This window comes from Dipodomys spectabilis, unplaced genomic scaffold, assembly GCF_019054845.1.
Source record: "Dipodomys spectabilis isolate Male_0828 unplaced genomic scaffold, ASM1905484v1 ptg000207l, whole genome shotgun sequence".
Classification (NCBI taxonomy): domain Eukaryota; kingdom Metazoa; phylum Chordata; class Mammalia; order Rodentia; family Heteromyidae; genus Dipodomys; species Dipodomys spectabilis.
This window is the reverse complement of record NW_024870884.1, coordinates 10,754,883-10,782,445: the sequence shown is the minus strand read 5'-3', so window position 1 is coordinate 10,782,445 and position 27,563 is coordinate 10,754,883. Positions and strand designations below refer to the sequence as shown.

At 51.0% G+C, this 27,563-nt stretch overlaps 1 protein-coding gene across 1 annotated transcript in view; it reads right to left on the bottom strand.

Moving 5' to 3' along the window:
* Positions 1-14,131: 14,131 nt before the first annotated feature.
* Tspan15 (tetraspanin 15) overlaps positions 14,132-27,563 on the bottom strand; it is a 40,122-nt gene continuing 26,690 nt past the window's right edge. The window contains exons 3-8 of the mRNA XM_042696357.1: positions 25,755-25,829; positions 20,251-20,346; positions 18,327-18,443; positions 16,219-16,266; positions 15,340-15,456; positions 14,132-14,929 (exon numbers count right to left, since the gene is read on the bottom strand). Of these exons, the coding sequence (XP_042552291.1) occupies positions 14,780-14,929; positions 15,340-15,456; positions 16,219-16,266; positions 18,327-18,443; positions 20,251-20,346; positions 25,755-25,829 (603 nt within the window). The 3' untranslated portion in view covers positions 14,132-14,779. The remainder of the gene's footprint in view (positions 14,930-15,339; positions 15,457-16,218; positions 16,267-18,326; positions 18,444-20,250; positions 20,347-25,754; positions 25,830-27,563) is intronic.

Here is a 27,563-nt window from a genome sequence, read left to right as displayed (position 1 = left end):
AGTGAGGAGAAGGACAGAAATGTTCTCCTCTTCTCTGTGGACAGAACACATAAATTAGGAACCCTCAGGCTCCTGGGGCCAGGGTAGGTGGTAGCCTGGAACTCAGGAAGGATGGAGAGCAGCTGCTTCAAACAGCCTCTAAGAGTGACCTCAACACACCCACCCCTGATGACCAGGTGACAGAGGCTGCTGCTGAGGCTGGGGCCATGTCAGCCTAGGAAAGGGGTGGGGGTCAGATTAAAAGCATATCAAGAGCCAGTGGCTCATACTTGTAATCCTGGCTACTCAGGAGGCTGAAGTCTGAGGATCACAGTTCAGAGCCAGCCCAGGCAGGAAAGTCCATGAGACTCTAATTTCCAATTAACCACCAGAAACTCAGAAGTAGAGCTATGGCTCAAAGTGGTAGAGCACTAGCCTTGAGTGAAAGAGTTCAGGGACAGCTCCCAGGCCCTGAGTTCAAAGCCCCACAACCAAAGGAAAAAAAAATCAAAGCTAGAGGTGGTGTGCACATCTGTAATCCCAGTACTGGGGAGGCTGAGATAGGAAGATTTTGAGTTTGAGCTGGACTACATAGGGATACCATCTCAAAACAAAACACAAATCCCTGCATAGCTCAGCCTCTCCTCTGTGAGAGGTGTAATGGCCAGTTATCTTCTGCCTTGCCTGTGGGTACTGCCTTCACCTCTCCCGAATGTTATTGTGAAAGAGGAATAATTATAGCATCTCTCACAAAGCTCTTATGAAGTTATATTAAATATAGAATGTATGATATAGTAATCTCTCAATATACTCCAAGTATTGATTCCAGGACCTTTACACATACCAAATTCCAAAGATACTCAACTCTCCTATTTATTTGACTTAACTCATTTATTTTTGTGCTGGTCCTAGGGTATGAACTAGGGGCCGCCTGCTCTCACTTGCACTTTTCCTTCACAGCTGGCCCTCTCCTAGCACTTGAGCCATGCCTTTACTCAAGCATTTTGCTGGTTAGTTGTGGAGATAGACTCATGGATTTTTCTGTCCAGGCTTTGAACTGTGATCCTCCAAGTTACAACCTCCTGAGTTGCTAGGATTACAGGCATGAGTTACCAGTGCTTCAAGTCCCTTATCTATCTATCTGTCTGTCTGTCTGTCCACCCACCCGTCGTCCATCTACATGTATATGCCATGTATATCACATGTTTAACATTTTAAACCATTTACCACCTAGACAATATGACCACAAACAGAGATGAGAAGAAGAGCATCCGCTTTTGTATGGGAAGGGCAAGGGACTTCATGGTAGCCACTGGACTTTCAGAAGTAGATATCAGAGTGGCACAAACTCATTTCCACAGCCAGACAGCCTGTGTTTTTAGGAAGAAGAGATTTCCAGAATAATGGAGGTGACCCAAGCCAGATTAGGAGATAAGTTACAGTAGACCACTTGAAGGAGCGAGGAGCTTTGAGACAGAGACAGTGACAAATAGTGACATGAACATGGAGTCAGAGGCCAAAGGCTGGCCAAGTCTCAGCTCAATCACTGTCAACATTTGGAGGACAGCCTCTCAGGCATGTATCCTTGAAATTAAACTACACTGTACTTTTGTTGTACTGTGCTTATATATATTTAGTGTATATTACATCTTCCCATCTCTGTCCATAGCTCTACCTTCTTTTAATTGCCATGTTAACTGCTTTCATTTTCTTATCTATTAAAAAATGTCTAGCCATAATCATGTCTCATATGCAGGGATTCAACCAGCCACAAACTGAAAATAGGAAAAAACAAATAATAGCCAGGTACTAGTGGCTCATGCTGATAATTGTAGCTATTCAGGAAGCAAAGATCTGAGGATTTACAGTTTGGAGCTAGCTCAGGCAGAAAAATCTGTAAGACTCATCTTTAAGTAACCAGCAAAAAGCCAGAAGTGGAGTTGTGGCTCAAGTGGGAGAGTACCAGCCTTGATTTTTAAAAAGCTCAGGGACAACACCTAACCCCTGAGTTCAAGCCCCAGTACTGGCACAAAATAAAATAAAAATAATAAATTACATCCTTATGGCTCATGTACACAGACTGACTTTTAGTTATTATTCCCTAAACAACAGCAGTGTAATAATTATTTACCTAGACTCCTCACTATATTAGGTATTGTCACCTACCTCAAGGTGACTTATTGTACTTGGGAGGATGTGTGTATGTTATGTACAAATAGTGAACCATTCTGTATAAGGGACTCAGAGTAAGGTATCAGAGAGGAGTGTTGGAACCCGTTCCTCATGGATGCTAAGGGATGATTGGACCTCATGTGTCTGCATTTTGGGGATCAGAGGAGATTGAAGTGAGATGGTAGAAGTATAGACGTGTGTTGGGTGAGGGTCTGTGTATGGCTCATGGACACATGCAGGAAGGACGTGGCTCCCTTGCTAGCTATCCAGCCCGGTCCAGGGGACCTGGTGGCAGGAGAGAGTACCTTCCTGCTGCTCCTCATCCATCAGCACTGACAAACCTGGCCCCCCACGAGGGCTCCAGCTCCAGCTGCTGAGCAACGGCAGGTACAGAGCGCAGAGCATGAGCCCCTCCCCGGGCCCGCCCCCGCCCCCCCTTAGGTCAATAGACAGAAGGGGTTCTGTCACCCTAGTTGGGACAGGGAAGATTAATGGAGCAGGTGCAGGCTGGGGTGAGACAGTCACCTGGCCTAACAAGGTCCCTCAGGGGGACTGAGTGCCTGATGCAGGCCAAGAACCAGGCCTGATGTCATTCAGCCTGGGCTGGGATTTGACCGGAGATAGGCTGGAGCCAGCTATGCTGCATCTGCTTCTTGCCTGGCCTCATCTGGCCAGTCAGTAACCTATAGGTTGTACAGAGAAGCCTTGCCCTTGGCTCTCCACTTTAAAACAAATATCTGTCTTGTTTCTTCAATTTCCCAAGTAACTCACTGCGCAAAAAGTATAGATTAGCAATAACAACAATAATGAGGATGATGATGGTAATTTTTTTTCAGTACCAGGGATTGAACCTTAGGCCTCAGCTTCTACCACTTGAACCATATCCCCAGCTCTTTTGTTTTGCATTTCATGTTTTAATATACAGTCTTACTAACGTTGCCTAGACTGTCTTCAAACTCACAATCCTCCTGCCTCAGCCTTCTGATTTACAGGTGTGTACTACCATGCTAAGTTTACATCAACTATTAATCATGATGCCCAATGGGAGCCATCTGACATATTATATACAAATTTTGTACCTGATCTAGCAAGCTAGCTATATATGCATGCATTTGGAGAGAGAAATCAACCCATACTTTTTGTCTTATAATCTTTTTATATCAATGAATATTTCGTTCCTTCCTTCCTCCTTCGCTGCTCCCCACCCCCACCTTTGTTTATTTGACAAGGTCTTGCTATGTAGGCCAGGCTGGTTTCCAACTCAAGACCCTCCTGTCTCAGCCTCTTAAGTTCTGGGGTTTTAGGGATGCTCTACTAGGCCAGCTATCTTGAATATATTTCATGGCTAATAAAATACCGATCTACTTTATCATTTTAATTGCTACATATTCTATTTATACTGAGGTACAATATAGAAAATTATCTACTCTAATTTGGCTTCACCCAAATTAGTAGACCCAAATGAGTAGACCCAAAAATTTTTTGGGTCCGGTCGTGGGGCCTGAACTCTGGGCCTGGGCACTGTCCCTCAGCTCTTCAGCTCAAGGCTAGCACTCTACCACTTGAGCCATAGTGCCACTTCCGGCTTTTTTCTTTTTGCTTATGTGGTGCTGAGGAATCAAACCCAGGGCCTCAGGCATGTAAGGCAAGTGCTCTACCACTGAGCCACCTTCCCAGCCCCACGGATGATTATTTTTATACATACTATCATCCCTAGTACCCATGGTACATTGGTACCAGAACAGCATCTGCTCAAGTCCTTTACATAAATAAAATAGAGTAACTTGTTTTTGCCTGTCCTGGGACTTGAACTCAGGTCCTGGGTTCTGTCCCTGAGCCTCTCTATGCTCAAAGCTAGTGCTCTACCACTTGAACCACTGTACCACTTCCAGCTTTTTCTGAGTGGTTTATTGGAGATAAGAGTCTTATGGACTTTGCATCCCCAGGCTGGCTTTGAACCACAATCCTTAGATCTCAGCCTCTTGAGTAGCAAGGATTATAGGTATGAGCCACTGGGGCCCAGTTTAGAGTGACTTCTTCATATAACCTTTATATCTCCTATTGTGTACTTTAAATTATCTATAAATGGCTGTAATACCTGATATAATATGAACATCATGTAATAAAACTGCATAGTTCAGAGACTAATAATAAAACAAAGTCAGCACATGTATGCATGCAATGTATTATTCTGAATATTCTCAATCCATGTTGCTTGAGTCCTCAGATGATGAACCTGTGGATACAAAACCCTGACATATATTTTATTAGTTTAGGTCAATGTCTGCAAAGTAGAACTATTGGGCTAGAGAGTATGTGTTCTGTACAGCTTTAGATATACATTGCTTCAGAGTTGTATCTGTGCTTATTATGGCCTCTAGATTGTTCTTCATGGACTGTAGTGAGAAGGGGCAGGAGGAGGAGGGCAGCCTGTGGGCAGAGGTTGTAGTTGAGACCAATCTAGCATGGGTTGCCTCCCTCTGGGTATTTGCCATCTAGCCTTCTACCTGGGAGAGGTTTCTTGATGGGCAAGTAAGGAACCTTAGGGTGTGCTTAATCTGTTGGAGTAGCCCTGCAGTTATAGAGCACACAGAAAAAAATTATCACCATGGAAGAGGCAGTGAAAGAAGACTTCCTAGAGGTGGTGACATTTCTGCTAGCCTTTCAGGGGAGAAGGATGTGACTCAGCATGAGTATTCCAGGTGGGAAAGAAAGATCCCTCATTCTAGAAAGGAGCCATAGGTCCCACAGCCATGGGACCCCGCACTCCTGTTAGATGAATCTTCAAAGGCAAAACCTCGCCCATGGCCAGACCTGAACTGGCCACCCTATGTCTTAGCTTTGTGAACTTGAGCAACTCTGTCTTTCACACATGTGTCCTTGCACAAGGTTGTAAGGACTGAGGGAGCTTCATCAAGACATCTTTGGAAGCTGTGATGACTCCAAGGGATTAACCACCAAATGCTAGAAAGCAACTTTCCAATTGCTCTCTGAAAAACTAAAGGACCTAGCATGGTGGTGCAGGTATGGAATCCCAGCATTCAGGAGGTAGGAGCAGGAGAATAGAGAATTAAATGCAGAGTCCCTGCCTCAGAAAACAAAGACAAAGCAGAAGTAGGCCCTAATTCATGTACTCATTTCTAGATTACATTTGCCTCACGGTAACCTACTCAGAACAGCAGCTTGATGGTGAATCCCAGAACCAGCTCCCTGAGGCCCAAGGGGAGGAAAGGAAGTGGACATGCATGGGAAACTCCTCAGTCCTTCTGTCCTATAGCATCTCAGTGAGGCCCCAGTTCTTGTTGTTGTTGTTGGTGGTGGTAGCGGTCCATTTAATGGACACTGCTATGGGCAGCCAGGCCTGACTCAACTTGCACAGCTCTGGAACTTTCCCTGGGCCAGCCTGTCACCAGTTCTGAAATTATTCCTGGCCATCACTGAGTGGGGGTCCTCTGGGAAATAACTAGGGTCCCTAGGGCCAGGGGTGGTGGGATCTGAAGCTATGGGGATAGAAGGCAACCCCCCTCCCATCCCTTCACATCCCCACTGGCCTCCTCTGCATGGGGCAGCCAGCTGTGGCCCGACCTTGTGCTTCTGATAATGATTGAACCACTGGGGTGGGGGTGGAGAGGCATCTGTAAAGCTGTCAGTTGGAGAGGGCCTGGGCTCCAGCCTTTCTGCTCAGATTAGTAGCTGGGGGGGGGGGGGGAACTAGGGGGTGGGAGATGGGGGGGTGGAAAGGATCTCAGAGGAGGGGCCAGGGGAATTACTGACTCTGCTGTGTCTCCTATCTGATACCCAGGACCAAGTCCATGGGGGCCCTGTGACTCTTTCCCTATCCTGTCTAAGTCAGCTTCCCGCAGTGTAAACTCAGGCCACTGACACATCGTCATTCCTCTCTCCTGTCCCATCTGGGGCTGCCAGATGCGACAAAGTACAGCAGAAATGACCCTGCTAGGGCCTTCAGTCTATGCAGAGACCCCAGCTGAAGTGCATGGAGGAAGTGGTCAAGTGGAGCTGGGGTCACCTAGAGAGATCCCTGGAGAGCTCACCTGACCCATGAGGCCAGCTGCAGACTCCCCACAACAATGAAGACTTGGAATCTTTTTTGAGAGAGGCTAGAAAATCAAATTTGTAAGTAAGCAAGCTATATTAGCAATAAATTGGGAAAAATATTTTGTTTCGATTAAAACACTGTTTAGCCCAAAGTCCCAGTGTACTTTACGTCATTCTCTGGTCTATGGACAGAGCCTATAAATTACGGCCAGAAGGAATCATTACAAAGTGCTATCCAGGATATTCCTTTTGGATGGGGACACAGAGGCTGGAATGTGGAAAAGAGAGAATGGTAACGTGGCCATGGTCACACAGAAAGGGGACCTCCTGGGTACAGAATTCTATTCCCCTACCCCTGCTGTGCCTTTGCCAGCTTTCCTAGCTGAGGGGTTAACAAGGAGAGACTGAGCAGGGAGGCCAAGGAGGGGAAATTGAGGCACCCTGCTTCACTTGAGGTACCTGCCGTCCCCTGTGAGCACAGGGGTTCTATTCAGAGCACTTGTAAATTCCTCCTCACCTTTCCTACCTTTGCTCCTCACCCCACTTCAGGAGCCCAGGCTCACACTGCTCCAGGCAACCCCAAGGCCAGCCCACAAAGTAAATGCATCCCCTTCCACCCCAGACTCCTGGGTTCTCTTAACTGGAATTGACAGGCAAGCCATAGGTAAGGGCAGGGGCAGGTGGAGAATCTTCATAAATGTTCATTTTTACTTTATTTATTTATTTATTGCCATCCTGGGGTTCAAACTCAGGGCCTCACACATGCTAGTATCCAGCCACTAAGCTACACCATCATCCCTATGAATATTAGCAGGGTTTTAATGTTTTGTTTTTTTTTTTAAGTTTAGAGCTTTGATTTATAGAAATGTGTTATTCATGCTACCATTCAATCCTTTAAAGTCAACCATGTACATAACACTTAAATATTTTCTCAAAACTGATCACCTTAAATGACAACCCACGACCACAGTATCTTACTTCTACATGGCAGTTTCTACATCTAAAAGAGCACAGAATCCTACCTGTGTCACAAAATCTCATCTCCATGCAAATTTAAGAAAAGCAAATGGAGCCGGGTGCTAATGGCTCATGCCTATAATCCTAGCTACTCAGGAGCTGAGATCTGAGGACTGAGGTTCAAAGCCAAACTAGGCAGGAAAGTCCAAGAGACTCTTATCTCCAATTAATCAGCAGAAAACGGGAAGTGGTACGGTGGCTCTAAGTGGTAGAGTGTTAGCTTTGAGCAAAAAGAGCTCAGTCCCTGAGTTCAAGTTCCACAACAGAAAGAAAGAAAGAAAAAGAGAGAGAGAGAGAGAGAGAGAAAGAAAGACACGGGCTGGGAAGGTGGCTTAGTGGTAGAGTGCTTGCCTTGCATGCATGAGGCCCTGGGTTCAATTCCTCAGCACCACATAAGCAGAAAAAGCTGGAAGTGGCGCTGTGGCTCTAGTGGTAGAGCGCTAGCCTTGAGCTGAAGAGCTGAGGGACAGCACCCAGGCCCAGAGTTCAAGCCCCACAACTGGCAAAAAAAAAAGAGAGAGAGAGAGAGAGACAGAGAGAGAAAGAGGGAAGGAGGGAGGGAGGGAGAGAGAGAGAGAGAGAGAGAGAGAGAGAGAAAGAAAGAAAGAAAGAAAGAAAGAAAGAAAGAAAGAAAGAAAGAAAGAAAGAAAGAAAGAAAGAAAGAAAGAAAGAAAGAAAGCTAAAGAATATTATCAGACTCTATCCCCTGTGGCACACTCTCAGCTCCAAATGGAAGCTTTAGGCCGGCCCCCACTCCCTGAGACATTTAGCAAAAGTGAGAAGGCTGAGGAAGGAATGCTTGCTAGGGGACATGGCTAAATTTAAGCCCTGGGCAACCAAGAAATCACCACTCTGTGCTCTGGAATCTTCTGCTCCCATTTGATTCTCTCCCCAAGCCCAGGCCTCACCATGTCATTTCTGCTTTCAATCCTGAGGGCCCCTAATCACATGCTTGGAAATGCCTTCTCCCCCAACTCCCACCTCCTGTCCAGAGATCTAAGCTGATGGTGGTCTGTTGCAGGCAGATGCAATCTAAGAGGTTTGGAGAAGGTGAACAGAAAAAAAATCACAAGTAGTAAAGTAGAACCTCCATTTCCTAAAAGCTGCCAATTGCCCAGAGCATTAAGTCTCCATACTGAATCTATAGCCTGAAGCAATAGGCCTAGCGTTTGGAGCTGTCTCTGTCTGCCAGTCCAACCTGTAGGCCTTGGGCACTCAAGGGCCCAACATTGCCAGTGCTAGAAGAGCTTCTCCTTGCTTACCCATGATTCCTTTCTGTAGAGCAAATTCCTACCTGTGGCAAATGGGCCACAGCCACTGATCGGTAATGTAACCACACACACAAGAATGAAGTTGCATCCTTACTTTATGGCATATACAAAAAGTTAATTCAGAAAGGATCAAAGACCTAAGTACGAGGGATTAGACTATAAACCTCTAAGACGAAAACACATGACTTTGGATCTAGAAATGGTTTCTTGGACATGACACCAAAAGCACAGATGACAACAACAACAAACAATGCACCTCATCAAGCTTAAAAATCTTCTGTTTATCAAAGACTGCCATCAATGAATGAAAAGACAGTCACTGGAAATGAGAAGGTATTTGCTAATCATGTACCAGATAAGGGAAGATGATCTTATGTGAAGAACTCCTACAACTCAACAATAACAACAGCAATAACAAAATCCAATTGAAAAGTGGGCAAAGGGCTTAGACTGACATTTTTGTGGCCATGAGGTAATTCCCAACACCTCCAGTCCTTAGGGAAAGGCAAATCAAATGTAAATCAGAAGTACTATTACAATACTATTAGGATAGCTACCAACAAGGAAGGAAAATAACAAAGTACAGGTGAAGATGTAGAGAAACTGGAACCCTTGTGCATTTCCTTTTTTTTTTTGGTCTGTTGCAGGGCTTTAACTCAGAGCCTAGGCACTGTCCCTGAGCTCTTTTGCTCCAGGCTAGTACTCTACCACTTTAAGCCACAGGGACACTTTTGCTTTTCTGGTGGTTACTTGAAGATAAGAGTCATGAGAGCTTTCCTGCCCAGGGTGGCTTTAAACTGATCCTCAGATCTCATCCTCCGGATTAGCTAGGATTACAGGCACAATCCACCAGCTCTGGGCTCTTGTGCATGTCTGAGTGAAAATGTAAAAGAAGATGGCTACTATGGAAGACGGATTGCTCTTCAAAAGGCGAAATTGGACATTGGTGGCTCACATCTAATCCTATCTATCAGATCCAGAGGAGCTTAATTTGAAGCCAGTCTGAGAAGCCAAGTCTGTGAGACTTCATCTCCAAAATAGCCAGCATATAGTGGGGCTCCTGGAGGCTTGGGTTATATGGTAGAGCACCAGCCAAGAAAGCAAGCAAAGTGAGCACAAGAACTTGAGTACGAAACTTGGTACTGGGGAAAAAGAAAAAAGTAAGGAAAAGAGAAATGGGAGGGAAGCAAATGGCAGTTTAGAAGAATCTGTCATTTTCACTACATGAATGAGAAGACTCCTTTGACAGAGAAGAGACTAGAGTTTGGAGAAAGTGAGGAATAGAAGCAGAAACCACAAAGGAGATGACAAGAAGACAGAAAAGCACAGGGGGACACACAGAAGACAGGAGTAAGGAGTTTAAAGTCCATCTTAGCTCTTTATAGAGACAGAGGAATCTAAAGATACCATTACACAGTGAAAGAGATGGCCCTGCTGGCCGACTGCCAGTCCTAGCTGCAGGAAAAGCCCACACACCCTACAGGCTTAATTTCAGTACAGTGATTTGTGAGGCTGCACCTACTCCAGTATGGAAGACCAGCCTTGGTGAAGAAAACAAATTCTGACGAGGATGCTGGGAAAGGAAACCCTTGCATGCTGTTGGTGGGAATGTAAATTCCACTGTGGAAATTAGTATGGAGGTTCTTAAAAAAAAATAGCTGGGCACACACTTGTGGCTTACATCTGTAATCCTAGTTATTGAGGAAGCTGAGATCTGAAGATTATGGTTCAAGGCCTGTCTGGGCAGGAAAGTCTGTGAGACTCTTATCTCCAATTAACCACAAGAAAACCAGAAGTGGCGCTGTGGCTCAATGTGGCAGAGCACTAGCCTTGAGCAAAAGAGCTCAGAGACAGTTCCCAGACCCAGTTCAAGCTCCATGACTACCTTTATGACCATGCCTTACCACTCTTCGGTGTTTATCCGAAGGAATGTGAATCAACAGATGTGAAAGATAACTGCACATCCATGTTTATTGCAGCTCTGTTCACCATGACCAAATGGTGGGATCAGCCAACATGCCCAGCAAGCAATGAGTGAAGAAAGAAAATATGAAATGCCCATCCCATGGACTATTATTCAGCCATAAAGAAAAATGGAGTCATGCCATTTGTAGAGAAGGGTGGAGCTGGAGATCATCAAGTTGATTGAGGTAAACTGAGTCAAATACCACAAGTTTTCACTCATTTGGGTAACGTAGTCTTTAATAATATATAATTAATGATATAGAATTAAATGATATACAGATACATATACACATGCTTATATTTACATATATACACACATAACTGTGGGACTCTTAGGGGCATGAGAGGGGAGCGGGAAAGAGAAAGATAGAAGGTGAATAATATTGAAATACAGTGCATCTATGCATGACGACAGCAAAAGGACCCTCACTGAAAGCTGTTGAACAATTCAGAGGTGGCAGGAACAGGGAAAGAGAGCAACAGAGGGGATTTTCTGATTAAAATATAATTTATGCATCTGTGAAATACTGTGGTAAATTTGGTACAATTAATATGCACAAAAAGAGAATGAATGACAGGAGAGTAAACCCGATTCTGTTGTACGGTGGGTACCAGCAGGAAGGGAAGGTTGAAAGAGGATGAGTATGGCTGAAGTATTTTATATGACGCTATGAAAATAGAACAGTGAAACCTATTGAAATTGCGCTTAAAAGTGGGGAATGAGGAAGAATGACAGATGGGCTGCAGCTGATAGAGTACACTTTATATTTGTGTATAGAAATACAATGATTGGGTCCACCCGCTGAGCCTCTGGGGGTGGAGTGTACCTCACGTCCATCATATAACACCTGTTATCAGTGTTACCCAGGAGAGGAGCCCACTCTGTATGGGTGTAGGGAGAGGTGGGTGCTGAGCTCTGGAAGGTACTGGGAACCTTGCAGGCCTGGTCTCATGTCACCTTGAGGGGGACTTGGCCAAGGAAGGCCATCCTGCTGTCATAGGTGAACCACCAGCCTTCAAAGCCCGGGCATCCTGGCCATCCTGGTCTGCATTCTTGCAGCCTCCTTGCAGGCCTCTGTGGTTGCTGAATGGTCAAGGGCACCCTCTGGTGGTCACATGATGCCACCACTAAAGCAAGCTGGCTGAAAGACTTCAATCCAGGACCGGACAAGGAAGTAGCAAAGAACTTTAAAAAGATGGCCTTTGTAGTCACTCACATGCAGAGTGGCTGAAGTTCTGGTTCTTTCATTTGTTCTCCTAAAGGTATTACTTAAGCAAGTCACCTGTCTCAAGCCCTTAGGTCCTCACCTGCAAAATTGTAGCAGAGCTTCTGCCTCTGGCTGACAACTAAAGTTGATCAAGAATAAAATGTAGCTGGGCACAGGTGGCTCACACTTGTAATCCTAGCTACTCAGGAGGCTGAGATCTGAGGATTGCAGTTTAAAGCCAGCCCAGGCAGGAAAGTCTGTGAGACGCTTATCTCCAATTAGCCACCAGAAAATGGGAAGTGGTGCTGTGGCTCAAGTGGTAGAGTGCTCAGGCCTTGAGCTGAAGAGCTGAGACAGCACCTAGACCCAGAGTTCAAGCCCCATGACCAATTAAAAAAAAAAAGAATAAAATGTGTTAAACAGTATCAGGCAGAGAGTGACTGATAGTAACCAGCAGGATGACCTTGTTTTCATTGCTGTCCATATTGGGACAGTGAGGATGGAAATGATTCACTGTATACTTCACAGAATGGTCTCATTTGTTTATTTATTTATTCATTTTTTTCATTTATTTATTTATATTGCTTGGGGGGCTTGAACACTGGGCCTGGGTGCTGTCCCTCAGCTCTTCAAGGCTAGCACTCTACCACTTGAGCTACAGCGCCACTTCTGGTTTTCCGGTGGTTTATTGGAGATAAGAGTTTCACGGACTTTCCTGCCTGGGCTGGCTTTGAACCATGATCCTCAGATCTCAGTCTCCTGAGTAGCTAGGATTACAGGTGTGAGCCACTGGCTCCCTGCTCAGAATGGTCTTTCAGGCAACAACAGTCAGTTATTCAGCAACTATTTGATGTAGATGCCCACAGTCTTTTTTATTTTACTTTTGTGCTGGTGCTGTGGCTTGGTCTCAAGGCCTGGGTGTTGTCCCTTAGCTTTTTCTCCCAAGGCTGGTGCTCTACCACTTAAGCCATAGCTCCATTTCTGTGGAGTTAACTGGAAATAAGAGTCTCAAGGACTTTCCTGCTCTGGCTGGCTTCAAACGTCTATCCTCAGATCCCAGCCTCCTGAATAACTAGGATTACAGGTATGACCATGGGCACCTGTGCTTACAGAATTTTTGACTCCCTCACCTTATAGTCAGTTCTCTATAGAGTTCCAGGTAGGAGATACACCCCAGCTGGTGCTCAGACTGAGGGCAGACAGCACCCACTAGTGTTCATATGCTGCCAGGTCACCCCCTGCTCATTTCTTGTCTTCCTGGGTTTTCAGGTCTATGGTGTGGGAAGCCAGGATCCCAAGCCACAGACGTTTCCCAGAGCAAAGAATTAGAAAGACCAAGATTCTGGGATTTCTAGCAGGAGTCCAGGATGAAGCTGCCGGGTTGGTCCATGCAAACTCAGTCCCACACTCCCTCCCTCCCCCTGTGGGGCCCTCGGCCACTTGATGCCCTCAAAGGCAGCTGTCCTCCCCACTCTAGGTACAGAGAGAATCCTGGGAGAATAGCCAAAGCCATCAGCCAGGGCCTAAGGCTGGCCTTGTGTCCAGGTCAAAATGGGAACCAGACAGGCTAATCAGCAGCTGTGATGGAATCCAGGCACGCCTGATCTTCCTCACCTAATAACATTGGTGTACACAAGATAATAGAGAGGGTAGAGAGTGCAGAGGCGCTCTGTGACCAGTCCTATGCTATGGTAAGTTGCTGAACCATCCCATGCCTGTTTCCCCATCAATAAAATGGAGAGAATAAGATTTGCATCAGCTGTGATTAGAAGAATGAAAACCTATGCTAAAGGTTTGGATGGGTCCCTGACCCAAAATGTACTTGGTCTTGTTCGCCCTTGTAGCATTATCCCATTTTTTTTGGAATCCCACCCCTCTGTCCTTCCTAACACATTGCACTCAAGTGTGCACACAGGTCAGACCAGGCACCTGGACATTAACTTCTCGGAGTCAGGCAGTTCCATCTGAAGATTGAGTTCTTCGGCTTTGGGGCTCTTGTTATTTATTTCTGTCATCTTGGCTACTAAGAATCTCAAGGAATATCTAGAAATCAAGTTGAGGAGCAAGGGAGCACAGGTAAACCAATTCCTGCAGTGCCTATCATCTCCAGCAGAGGGCAGTCAGCACCAAGCTTGTCTGGGCACCAGCCTGGGTAGAAGCAGCTCACAGATGCTTTCTAAACTCACAGATGGAAGAATTTCTTGGCACAGCTTTTCCCTGGACCCTTGGCTCTCCTACTTACTGGAAGTGGGATCTCATGCCACACATCCACCTCAGTTTTCTAAAATAGATGTTATCATCTCTGCCCACAGCTCTGAGGTATTCCCTGCCTCAGTATCCCGAATTGTACCCTGTCATCCCAGAGTGATCCTTCAATCCTTGAGCCAATAAAGGGCTTTACAAGTCCAGTCAAGGCCTTGCTCACCCCTTCCCAACAAAGCAGCATGAATGGAAGACCAAAAATAAAAATCATTTCTTTATTGTTTAGTGAGCTGACTTGGAGGGACAGGCAGAAGTGGGGCATGGAGAGAAATGTCCAGTTTTGAGCCACCCCAAACCCCTGTTATTGTGTATAAAACATGAATGTTACAAAACTTGTATAGAAAATAGGTCATCAAAGCAGCAGCCCTGGAAGAGGGCTCAAGGCACCTGGGAGGCTGAGAAACGGCCCAACCTGGTCGCAGGTGTGGCTGGGGTTCTGGGGGGCCAGGGGCTACACCCTGGCGTTCTGGACCCATGGGCCAAACATACTCTTCCCACACCCCTACTTAATAAATCACTGCAAAACTGTCCCCAAAAGGAACACAACTACCAGTCAAGGCACTGCCAGAAAGAAAATGGGCTGAGCTGAGCCCTGAGCAACCCTTCCCTGTGGCCCAGGCCCGGGGGCAGGGACACCCTTGTTTCCAAGGCCTTGCAGTGTGGACCCAAGAAGCATCCCTGTTGGGAGACTCAGACTGCCCTCTGTGGGTCATCTCACACAGGTGCATCCGGCCTGGGCTTTGGTCTGTGGTAGGGCAGAGGGGCCTCAGCGTGGTCCTGTCCAGCTGCAGTGGACTGGGAGGTGCTGTCCTTCCAGGTCCTTCTGGAGCCACTGTCCCAGTCCATGCCCTAGCTGGGGTAGCACAAGCAGCATCCGGTGCCCGAGGCCTCCACACCAGGCTTGGCGCCAGGGCCCAGGAGCCCATCGGTGACAGAGTACTCCGTGATGATGTCCTCCACTCGGGTGATGTAGAGGAGTGTCAGCAGCACCCCCAGGAACTGAGAGGGAGCAGAATCAGTGAGGGCCTGATGGGCATTGGGGTAGCCCTCCCCAGGAGTCTCCAGCCCCTGGAAACCCAAGCAGCCCAGCAGAGGGAGCCCGAGAAGTCCCCACAGTGCAGACCACCTCTGCCCCTCCCAGGAGACCCCAGAGATCACCCCATATCCCACCAGCCAGGAGCCAACCCCTAGAGTGGGACTCCGCTGCCACCTCAGCCTGTGATGGGACCTTAGGCAAGGCATTTTAGCTTGCCCAGCTTCAGTTTCTTCTTCTATAAAATGGACATGATGACCACACTCACCTCATGGAGAAGATCAGAAATAGAGCCCATGAAGAAGGTACTGATAAAAGCTAACAGTGCCCTTAGTCCTGCCCCTCCAGCCCTCAGCCCTCCAGGCCTTCTGCCCACCTGGGGGAGCAGGATGCCTAGCAGGAGGCCCGCCATGATGGTGTAGTTGTCCATGAACCAGATGAGCACAGCGTTGGTGCATCCCCGCACGTGGATCACGTTCTGCACACTGAGGCGCTGCACAGGAGGGCACTGTCAGCTTGCCGGGCCGTCACCGCCCTGCCCAGCCCCTCACCTGCACTGGGCCGTCACTGCCCTGCCCAGCCCCTCACCTGCACTGGGCCGTCACTGCCCTGCCCAGCCCCTCACCTGCACTGGGCCGTCACTGCCCTGCCCAGCCCCTCATCTGCACTGGGCCGTCACCCGCCCTGCGCAGCCCATCACCTGCACTGGGCCCTCTCATTGTATGGGGCCTGGGAAGATGGCCCTAGACCATGGCTCTTCTAACACTGCTCTTAGCGAGCACTGGTGACACGGATAAGTAGAGCATTGAGGATTTATAGCACAAAACAGCTCCCATGGGTTGAGAATGGTGCTAGTCTAAATCTCAGAGCTGCAGCAAAGATCACCCACTGGGATCCAGCCCCCAGAGAGAGAGAGAGAGAGAGAGAGAGAGAGGTCTTGAACCAACTGTGCATTTCTAATAAGGTCTGAGTGGGATGTAGGTAAGGCTGGACCACATTCGCAACTTTGTAAATCACAGCTCAGAGACATCTCAGACCACCATCATTTTAACTCTCTCTCCACCCTCCAACACCTTCAGGACTTTCTTTCCTCTGGAAACTGCAGGGTCCCAGGCAAAGAGAAGTACATGCTTCTTAAGGACAAAATGAAGCTGGCACTGCACAGGGCTGACCACTGGTGGGCAGGCCCAGGGCTGGTGCCAGGCATACCCTGGCAGGTCTGCCCCTCCCTGGGGTTGGGGCAGGAAGACTTTACCTCCTTGTCAATGGTTTTGTAGCCACACATGGTGTTGATGACATCTGTCTGAAACAGAAATGCATCATTGCTGATTACCCAGTGAGCAGATGAGAACACTGAGGCCGCTATGCACTGTGTGTCTGGTGTGGGTGCTGCCAAGCTTCCCACACAGGCAGCATTTGTTTTGTTGTTGTTGTTAGAGAATAAAACCCAGGTGAGTTTGCCATTTTTTTTTTTTTTGGTCGGTCGTGGGGCCTGAACTCTGGGCCTGGGCATTGTCCCTCAGCTCTTCAGCTCAAGGCGAGCGCTCTACCACTTGAGCCACAGCACCACTGCTGGCTTTTTTCTGCTTATGTGGTGCTGAGGAATCAAACCCAGGGCCTCGTGCATGCAAGGCAAGCCCTTTACCACTGAGTCACCTTCCCAGCCTGAGCCTGCCTTTGAGCAGGCTCTGAGAGCCGTGAGGCACCATGGGGAGGCAGTGGTCCAGGAACCCAGAGAAGTGGGCACTGCCAGCCTCTGGCTGGGACTCCCCCGGCCCCGCCCCACCCCGAGCCATTCGCTCTCTGCTGACGTGGCTCCTGCCAGGGCTGGAGTGGACGGCTTTACTCCACTGGCTCTTAGGCAGGGTCCCAGATGTAGTTTACCTGAGGGCACAGCTGGGCTCCTGGCCACGCTTCCTGCCCCTGCCACAGTAGCCTGGCCCTCAGGGGGAGCCGAGAAAGCTCCCTGGAGGGAGAGCTACAGGGCTGGGGAGGAGATTTGTGCTGTCATCTGCTGGTTATGTTAGTTCAGGCACAAGGACACCTGTGGCCGGGCCTAAACTCATCCCCAACAAGTCCCACCTCAGATGGGAAAAGGCTAGCGGAGGCTCCTCCCATCTTTACCTGGGCCCTGTGAGGTGTCAGCTCCATCCATAAGGTAAGGGTAGATTTAGGGTTCAGCTTGTGATCCCTCAAAGGCACCACAAAGCTAGTGAGGAGACCCAGGCAGGGCATGGCATCAGGCATCGCTTCCCTTGCCATACAGAGCAGGGGGACAATGAAAGAAACGTCTCTGGTTCCTCATGCAAAGGCCTGGAATGAGCCCACCTCATGGCAGCTTGGGACACAGTGCCGCAGTCACATCAGCACATACCATGGCTGAGGTAACAAAGCTTACAGCCCCTGTCCCAGGGATGGGAAGAAAAGGAAGAGAAATGGAGGGGAAGGGCTTGGGCCCTGTCATCACTGGGTTATTTAAATGTCAGGGCTTGGAGTGTGGAAGAACGACTTCCTCATTCCATTGGCCCTGGTCTCTTAGTTTGGTCCCTCCAGCACCTCAGCCCTAGGATCAGCCCCTGCAGATCTCTGGTAATCTGACTGTACTGCAGCCCAGAGCACTCCCCTAAAACAGCAGCTGAGCTTGCAGAGCCACTCCGGCCCAGCACCCTGAGCTTGGCGGGGCTCCCGGCTCCAGGGCGAGGCCCCTGCCCACAGCTGCTCCACTTAGGTTTGGGCAGTGGGCAGAAGGGCGCAGACGTCAGAGACTCCATGACCGCTCTGGGCATGAACAATCACAAAGCTTCCTGCCCTGCCCCAACCCAGAGCCAGGCCATGTCTTCACACACTCGTTCTACACTCGGATGGGCAGACAATGAGCACACAGCCCAGCATGCCAAGTGACAGGGGAGGTGACCGTCAGGAGGCTGGTGCTGGGGAGAGGTGGAGGATGGCATTCACCTCATCAGATCCCTTCTTCCAAGCTGCAGATGCTCCCTGGGACTTCAAGGCTAAAGTCACCAGAGATGCCCCTAAGCCTGGGCCTGGTTCTGCTTAGAGCTGATGCAGCCCCTCTGCTGGCTGGCCCAGGGCTCCAGACTGTGGCTCTGTACCCGCTGCCTGCTTTGCTATCAGCTCTGCCAACCATGGGCAAGATACGTGGTCAGTGCCTCTGTTTCCTCATCTGTAAAGTGGGTACAGTCATAGCTCCTACCTCCTGGACCTGATAAGGGCTGAGTTAACACAACCGCGCAGCCCGAGCTGGTTGCCCTTGGTGGGAGCCTTTCCTGAGCTCAGAAAGTCTTTGCCTCTGCCCACCCTGACCCCCACAGTCAATGTGGCCAGCGTGCCCCCGCCCCAAGCTACCTTGTTCCTGAGGCAGCAGGTGTAGGGCACCCCACAGGCCAGGGGTCCAGGGGCGCTGCAGTCATGGTACTGGTTTTTGCTCCAGTCTCGGTAGTCCTCCCCGCCGCAGCACTTGAACTAAGGAGGAAAACACGCAGGAGAGAGGAGCTGCCGCCACTGCCCAGGCCATGGCGGGCAGCGATGGTGCGTCTCTGACCACTGGAGCCCCTCCTCTATCTCCTGACCCCTGGGACGGGGCAGCTAGGGAAAACACACTTCACAGCCTCAGAGACCAGGTCCTGGGAGAGCTGATCACTGCTTTACTCTGACCAGGGGGACCCAGGCCCTGCCCCAGGCTTTCTCATCTCTGCCCGCCACCCCTCCTCCCCGCCCCAGCTCCCGCTCCGGGGGAGGGCGGCATGCAGCTCTGTGGAGGTGCTGATGCGTGTGGTGTCTCATCCTGTGCTCCAGATGACAGCGGTGAGCAAAGGCAGCAGAGAGGCTAAGTACTCGATGAAAAGGCTTAGGAAGGGGGTACTGAGTCCCCAGACATGGAAAGAAGGAGAAAGCAATGGGGGCCTTTAGTTGGTGGGCCAGCAAAGACTGCTCTGGGGAGAGACCATTTCATCTGACATCCAAATCAGAAAAAGCCAGACAGCCCGTGCGAGAGCCCTGTGTATTTCGCCTGCCAGGTCAAGGGCAGCAGACACGTCTGGAGCAGAGTGAGCAAGAGTGGAGGCCTGAGGTAGGGAGGAAGCAGAGGAGTGTGTAAAGGCCCCAAGGTACAGGAAGTGAGGAACTGGGGTCAAACTCCAGGAACAGCAAGTTCAGCAGGGACCGGAGGTGGCAGAAGCAAGCCACTCCCCTTAAGTCCCCACAGAGCCTTTTACCCATCAATGCCTGTTTGCACTCAAGGGGCATTTGCCCTGTTACCAGCTAGACCCATGTTCAATTCCTCCTGCCATACGCCCAGCTGGGTGCCAGCAGGCAAATGGTTCAGCCTCTCCGGGCCTCACATGCTTATCTGTACAACAGGAGAAGCACTGGGCAGCTCCGCACAGCTGAGCCAGGATTACAAGGAGGTGCAAACGTCCAGGGAGCATTAGTCACTTGTACCCCATCCCAAAGAAATGAAATCCCCCCTGCCAGCTAAAGGCTATTTCCAATGAAAACATTTCTTCTGCTTTTCCAGCCGGGGTTGGCAGGCTGGCCCAGCACAAAGAGCCTTCCCCTGCTGCACCTGTTCTGCCCACGAGGCTGGGAGCCAAGGGCCCTGAGGTGGTAAGAGCTGAGCCCCACCAAGGGCAGCACAGGGAGCCTGCTGAGTCCCCAGATCAGCCCCAGGACACGCTGCTTAGGATGACTGGGCCAACAGCCCAGACTGTCCTCACCCAGGAGAGTGCGAGACTACCCCACCCTGCCTGCCCTGCTTGAAGGGATCCCTTTTAAAAACCTCAGGGCAATGCTGAGGGAGGGGCTGGTACCCGCCCCGATACAGCTGGAGCCAGACCCTAAGCCTCAAACTCCTGGCTGTGGAAGAACATGGGGGACTGAAGCAGCTCCTGGCACCTGGGGGCCAGGCAATGCAGACTTGGGACTGAGGAAGGCCAGCCTGTCCCAGGCAGAGGACCCTGGCAACCTGGGGCCCAGCCCTTGCTCTCGGTGGGCTTGAGAGGGGGACTGTAACCTGGACAGGAAAGGTAGGGGCAGGTAAGGTAGGGACAGCTAGGCCTGGAACAGGAAAAGGACAGAGATCGGCTGTGAATTTGGGTCTAGGATTCCGCATTGTGCCAGATCAGCCATGACCCACCCTAACTCCCAGCCAGGCCAGCCACCTGCTTCCTGACCCTTTGCCCCCAGCCTCAAGCAGAGTCCTGATGATGGGCTAATGTCCTGTAGGCATAAGGCCCACCCCAAACTCAACCCCCAACCCCACGCTTCTCACCTGCTTCTGAACGAAGTCCATGATGTTTTTGAAGTCCAGATCATCATAGTAGTTCTCGATTCCTCTTCGAATGTTCTCATTGAGGAAGTCAATGGTCTATTGAGGAGAAATCAGAGGTCACCTAGAGATGGCTGGCAGTCCATACTGCTGCTGCACGCTCACGGGCATGTGGCCTCTCTCTCCAATCTCTACCCTGAACCTGAACATAGGACCTGCTCACATACCTCCCTGGCCTCCAATGCGCAGCACACACTGGCATCCTGCTGCGGGGTCCCAGCAGCAGCAACTTGGTCCCTCCCCCTTCCCCTTCACTGGCCAGGCCCTGCCTAGGGCCCCTGGCTCAAAAGCAGCTCCCCTCCTGGTTCCTGGCCTGTGTTCTCTCCCCACCCCCAGGGACAGACTTGAGTTGGAATCTTCCCTTTTGTGCTCTAGACCACTCTTCCCCCATCCATCCCCCCACCCCCCCATGCTCCCTGTTTTGAGGACTGAGATTTGAACTCAAGGTCTCACGCCTGCTAGGCAGTTTTACCACTTGAGTCATCCCCCCTCCCCCTGCACAGATCCTTTTGCTTTATTTTTCAAGTAGAGTTTCACTTTTGCCTAGGGCTAGCCTTGGATCTAGGCCTTATGTTTGCCTTCCATGTAGTTGGGATTACAGGTATATACCAAAAGACCTGGCTTGTTTTGTAGATAGGGTCTCTCACTAATTTATTTAATCTAGCTTGGCCTGCAACTATGATCCTCCCATCCCTACCTCCCTTATAGCTGGGATTATAGGTATGCACCACCAGACCCGGTCTTCCAACCTCTACTTATGGAAGAGAAAACTGAGGGCCAAGGGGAAGGGGACCTGTAGAGCCTGGAGTAAGGGGCAGGGCAGGAAAGGCAGATGCCTGGCAGGCCAGGAATTCAGGTTCCCTGAAACCCTGCACGGACCACTCTCTCCATCTGAGTGCCCTGACCCGCAGGCCAGGGGCAGGGATGAGCCCCACTGGGAAGAGCACTGGCCCCTGCCTCTCGCAGTCACACTGGCCTTTCTGGATCAACAGCGCGGCTGTTGTGCTGAGATGAGGCGCAGCGGGAAGGCGGGGGTGGCAGAGCAGGCTGCCCAGCTCCAGGCTCACAGAGACAATTGGAGCTTTCAGAGCAGAGGCCAAGGACCGGCAGAGCCTGGGGACAAAGGGACATTCTTGGCCCTGGTGCCAGAGAGAGGGGCCAGGGCAAGCACCCTGGGTGCACTGGGATGGCAGCCCCCCATCCCTTCCAGGCCCTTCGCCTCCCTCTGAGCCTCTATTCCCCAGGTGTCAAACAGCTCTGGAGACTTGCTAGATTGGAGGATCAAAGGCTAAGAGAGGCGAGAAGCCTCCAGGTCAAGGACAAACTCTCCCGGCCACCAGGCCACCTGCAAAACCAAGAGGCAAATGCTCTGTCTCACGGAGGTGTCACTTGAAGCTCAAGCCAATTAAAGTTACAAAAGTGCTTAGCCAAGTCCAGGCCTCGTCACTTGCATATTTAATCCCAGATTCTAGGAAGTTGGTGGTCAGAAGGATTATAGTTTGAGGCCAGCCTGGAGGAAAAAGTAGTGAGACCTCCATCTCAACCAACAAGCCAGACATGATGGCTCGTATCTGTAAGCTCAGCCACACAGGAGGTTGAAGGTGGAAAGATCAAAACCTCAAGGCTCCTACGAGAACCTACCTACGCAATAACTAAAGCACCTCCAGGAGGCATACTGCTTGAAGCCTGATGATGTGGGAATGGCTTGGCACCAGAAGGAAGACCCTGGCTGAGGTGCCCACATGGGCTCCATGAGGCGCTCAGAGCTCACTGGGCACAGCCCTGCCTGGGCCTGGCCCTAGACACCAGGGTGGGGGCTGCGAGAAGCTGCTGCCTGCCAGCCACACGGCCTGGGCAGAGCCAGGGGCTGCCTGGCCTCAGGCCTGTGTCCCCAGCAGCTGCAGGCCATTTCCAAGCTTGGATGCCTGCGCCTCTGGGTGACGAAGGGGCCAGCCCGCTGACCGGGGTGCGGCTGGGACACCAGGGCGGGGTCAGGTCTGCCACCGAGGAGGGGCAGAGAATGAGCTAAGAGCTCTGAGGGAGGTCACCCAGGGCCACAGTCCCGCCCCACTCCCGACCCTCCCTGGGTCACCCGAGAGGGCGGCCCTGCCACCCCTGAGGAACCCCAGCCTCTCCCCACCACCAGAGTCCTCAAGACTTGCCAGGGGCAGGTACGGACTCCAGGGGAGGCCTGGGTGGGAGTTGTCCTTACTGCTAGAGGCCGGGAGCCTCTCAGAACCCACAGAGGAAAAGACACCGCCCTGGGCCATGGGCAGCAGCTGCTTTAGGGGGAGCCCATGGGTTGCACTGACCCATAGGAGTATGACACATAGGAGTGTGTACATTATGTACATGCACGATGCACGTGTGTTGTGTGTGCACACGTGTGTTTCCAGGGAAGACAAGCAGGACACCGCTGGCTCCTGAGCTCTGATGCAGCCACTGAAGGGGGCAGTGCTGAGTGACAAAGTCCTGCGAGGTGTCCAGGCTGTGCCATTTGCTAACTGTGATGTATCTGCTAGCATCACCCTGTCCAGTTCCCCGCAGGGGGTGCGAGGGGCCCGTGAGAGGCACAGCGGGAAGAAGGAACAGCTGTAAGCCAGGTCACGCTGGGAGAGGCAGCTCCAGAGCGGCCCAGAATACCACCAGGCACCAGTGCTGGCCAGGCCTGGGATGGTCACGTGGCCATGCTGAGTTCAGGAAGCCATGAGCAAGCACACAGCAAAGCCACAGGGCTGGCAGCACACTCTCAGCCTGCAGAGAGTGCAGAGCACGCCATTCGACTCTGCTTTTAGAAGATCTCATTTTTCCCACTTTGAGGCCCCTCAGGGAGGTCTTGGAAGTTGGCAGTGGATGAGGACTTGAAGAAGGGGGACTCCCATAGGCTAGGGGTAGGTAGGGGAAGTCCTCTGGGGATGGAGGCATCCTGGGGCCCCTGACAGCTGCTCAAAGATCTCCATCGCTTCCCGGGCAGCCTGAGACGCTGGCTTAGCAAGCCAAGCCTCTGGCAGCTCAGCTGTCCCCCAGTCCAGTGGACCCCCTCGGAGGAGAGTGTCCAGCAGGGCCTCCTTCCTTCCTGTGCCATGTGGTTGTTCATCCTATAGGAAGTAGGGAACTTGTCCTCAAGGGCCTAGCCCTGAGAGAGGTGAAGAGAATCCAGGAGTCACAGTGGAAAGGCCCCTTGGAAATACTTTCCAGAGCAGAGCCTTTTTCTGACTAGGCCAATGCCTGTGGAGGGTCCCAGGAGCTTGAGGCTACCACCCTCCGTCCCCAGCAGCTTTACATAGAGGGCACACCTGGCGGTCCTGCTAGGCCAGTTCAGAGCCTTCTCTACATGGAGAGCCACTGGCAGCCTGGTTCCAGGGAAAGATGGATGTGTGCAGGTGCTCAGACAAGACAGCCAAGGTGCCACGTGTTTTCTCCTGACCTCCAGATGGGCCCAGAACCAGCTAGTGCCAGAGCCAGGAGAGGATACCAGGCTGGGGCTCAGGACTGTGACTTCCTCCTGAGAGGCCACACTGTCCCACCTGTCCTGCTGGAGGCGGAGGGAAGGAGGCTCAGAAGACAGGATGGACGGATGGAGCAGCTTTAGCCCCGTGTCCACTGGGGTCCCTGCGCAGCTGTACCTACCTCTAACACCCCTCACAGTCTCACAAGAACCCCCCAGATGAGATTAGGATGGCAGCAGGGGTCGGGAGGTACAGGACAGGGGTGGGTTGCTCAGGTCCTCCTCACAGTCATGTCAAGTCCCCCCCACTCCTTGCTCTCTGATCTAGGTGATGCCCCACCCCTGCCCCACAGCAAACTCTGCTCCCCGACATGCTCAGACTTAGAAAAGACACTTCACCCAACCACTGGAAGGTTTCTCCTCAGCATGGTCTGGCTTTTCTGCTTAAGGCTAGTGCTCTACCACTTGAACTTTTTGGTGGTTAATTGGACTTTTCTGCTTGCGCTGGCTTCAAACTTCAATCCTAGGTAGGACTCCATTGATATGATAGGAACTGCCCCTCCCCTCGGGCTCACCCAATAGGAAGCAGACCCTGGGTCTCAGGGGTGTAGACTACCTATGATTAGGTCTCACTACTGGAGAGCCCAGAAAAGCAGGCACTGTCCTTGCTTCCACCTGCTCGCACCCATGAAGAGTGGGGCAGGGACCAGACGCCAAGCTATGTGCTGGCTCTGTCCAACCCAGGGACTGGGACAGCTATACTGCCTTAGACTCTACTTGCAAGAAGAAGGATGAGCTGTCCATAAATAACCCAGATGCCCAGTCCCCAAAGCAACTGCAAGGATAGGAGCCACACTGGCTAGATGCATGGGTAGGTACGGGATCGGGGCAGGGGTGTGGGGGGGGGGGGGGAACAGAAGCCTGGACTTCAGCACTGAGTCCCTGCCAATACTTACCACTAATACCAAAGCAGAGGAAGACAAGGAAAACAAGAAATGATGGAGTCCAGTGGAAAGTCAACCCCACCCCAATACTGGCTTCTTATGGAAGCTTGGGCTAGGCCAGCCCTCTGCTATTTGAGTCATAATTCCCAGTCCTTTTTTGTTGTTGTTGTTGTTGTTGTTTGTTTCTTTTTGTGGATAGTGTACTAACTGCCAGGGCTGACCTTGGACTTTGAGCCTCCTATGTCCACTTTCCAAGTAGCTAGGGCCACTGATATGTACCATCAATACCCAATACATCTTTGACTTTTTGCCCAGGCTGGCCTTGAAATGATGAGATCTTCCTATCTCCACCTCCTGACTAGCTGGATTACAGGCATGAGCCACTGCACCTAGATACAGAGTCATTACTTTAGACAATCTTCACCCAAACTCCGTGAACTAGGAATCATGATCCTTGTAGACTGTAAAATTGCCAAAGCAGTGCCCTCTCATCCTCTCTCTTCCCTCACTCCTGTACCCAGCACACAGTCTAAGATGTATACCAAATCCTACCATCTCTACCCAGGCTGGCTGTCTCCACTTTGACCCCTCAAGCCACTGTCCCCTCCTCCCTGATCACCACCTCCTCCCAGCTGCCCTCCTAGGTTGCCCTGCTCCCCTACCACCTGCACAAAATGAAGTGCACATGGGGTCATACCCTTTCCTCACACAGACCTTTCCATAGGCTTCTACTGTCCCCCAAAGCACCCTGAGCTCCTAACGAGTAGATTACAGAAATGAAATGAATCCTGGGTCAGTCAACCAACCCATCTTCCATCTCCTTCCCCATCATTACTCACACTGTCATCTACCAGCTCAGTCCTGCTCAGTGGTCCCTTCTGCCTACCACCTGGCTGGCTGGATCTTTTACTATCCTTCACCATCCTCCAGGTCATCCTGCTTCACTGTCTCATTTGCTGGTTCAGTTGATCAGTGCAAGGTGCAAGCCCCAGGAGCACTGTTCACCTGCTCACACAGTGGGTGCCCAGTGCACAAGTAGCTGATGATGAACTCACCTGGTTCCGGAAGATCAAGGCCACTACGCCACCAATGAGTTCCATTATAAGGCAGATGCCGAGGACGTACATAAACTGGAAAACAAAATTCGGAGATTGGCCTGGAGAGAGTCAAGGAGGATGGGGGGGGGGGGGCCTGTCATGTGCACAGGTCAGGAATGATAGGGAGAGTGGCTTCTATGGCTGGCTCCAGGCCAGCTGCTTTTCCTTCTTGAGGATACAGGACATGGACAGCTGTGTCCCAGAAGGCCTGTCTCTGGAACCAAGGGGCAGGAAGAGTGACTATTACCCACGTTTGTCCCAGGGGCCCTTACCAAGGCCTGGGTAGATAGCTGCCCTTCCTCCACCAGCAACTGGAGAGCTGGGCCTGCTCCAGTGCAGCCTGGCTGGCAGTGTTCCAAAACATGCATAAATGGCTTTGCAAGCAGCCCCGAATGTGGGATGGGCACACCTAAGCTTAGCGGATACAGCCCTTTCTCAAAGAGCAAGCATCAGCTGGCCACCAATGGCTCATTCCTGTAACCCTAGCTACTTCGGAGGCTGAGATCTGAGAGATCCCTTCAAGGTTAAGGTCTTCCACCACAGGAAGTCAAGAGGGTAACCAAGGCTACTAAGCTGAAGTTTGAGAGTCATGGAACAGCCCAGCACTGATGGCTCATGCCTGTAATCCTAGCTACTCAGAAGGCTGAGAGCTGAGGATTAAGGTTTGAAGCCAACTTGGGCAAGAAAGTCTAGAAGACTCTCATCTCCAATTAACTGCTGAAAAACTGGAAGTAGGGCTGTGGTAGAGTGGTAGAGAACTAGTCTTACACAACAAAGCTCAGAGATAGTGCCCAGGCCTTGAGTCTAAGCCCCAGGACACACACACACACTCTCTCTCCCTCCCTCCCTCCCGCCCTTCCTCCTTCCCTTCTTCCTTCCCTCTCCCTCCCTCCCTCCCTCCCTCTCTCTCTCTCTCTCTCCCTCTCTCTCCCTCCCTCTCTCCCTCCCTCCCGCCCTTCCTCCTTCCCTTCTTCCTTCCCTCTCCCTCCCTCCCTCCCCTCCCTCCCTCTCTCTCTCCCTCCCTCCCTCTCTCCCTCCCTCCCACCCTTCCTCCTTCCCTTCTTCCTTCCTTCCCTCTCTCTCTCTCTCTCTCTCTCTCTCTCTCTCTCTCTCTCTCGCTCTCTCTCACACACACACACAGACTAAGCATCATCCATACTAATTTTGAGGCTGGAAGCTGGACTATGGGTTGGACTTTAAGGGTTTCTTGTATGAAGGGAGACAAGAAAGGCAGAACACACAGGAGAATGGAATGGATCTGGGCACCTGGCACCCCTAGCCCCTCACTTTCAATACAGGGGTACAAATTGAAGTGACTGTACCCTCTGACCCCAGGATGGATACAAGCCTGGCCAGGCCCAGAGGGCCCTGAGCATGGCCAACACTTCCAGAAAATATGCCTTAAGATTAAAAGTATTAAGGAGACCTGGGATGGAGGTCTGTGGGAAGCACTCTCCTAGCAGCCCAGCATGCAAGGCATGAGTACCACAAGAAAGATGACCCAGCCTTGTCCAGCGGGCACTGTCTGAACCCATAGGTTTGCTGGCAGCAGGAGCTGATGGTTGCTCTCCTGAGTGTGGTTTCTCCTAGGGCAGCCAGAAGCCCAGATGAACAGTAATGGTAAGACAAACAATATTCAAACTAGCTTGCATATGCAAATGTAGCTGTGCTCTCTCCACCATCTAGAAAACACTCCACAGGGGCTGGGGTGTGAGAAAGAGTTCAGGACCCAAGCTGCCCAGGGCCCAGGGGCCCCACAGCCACCTC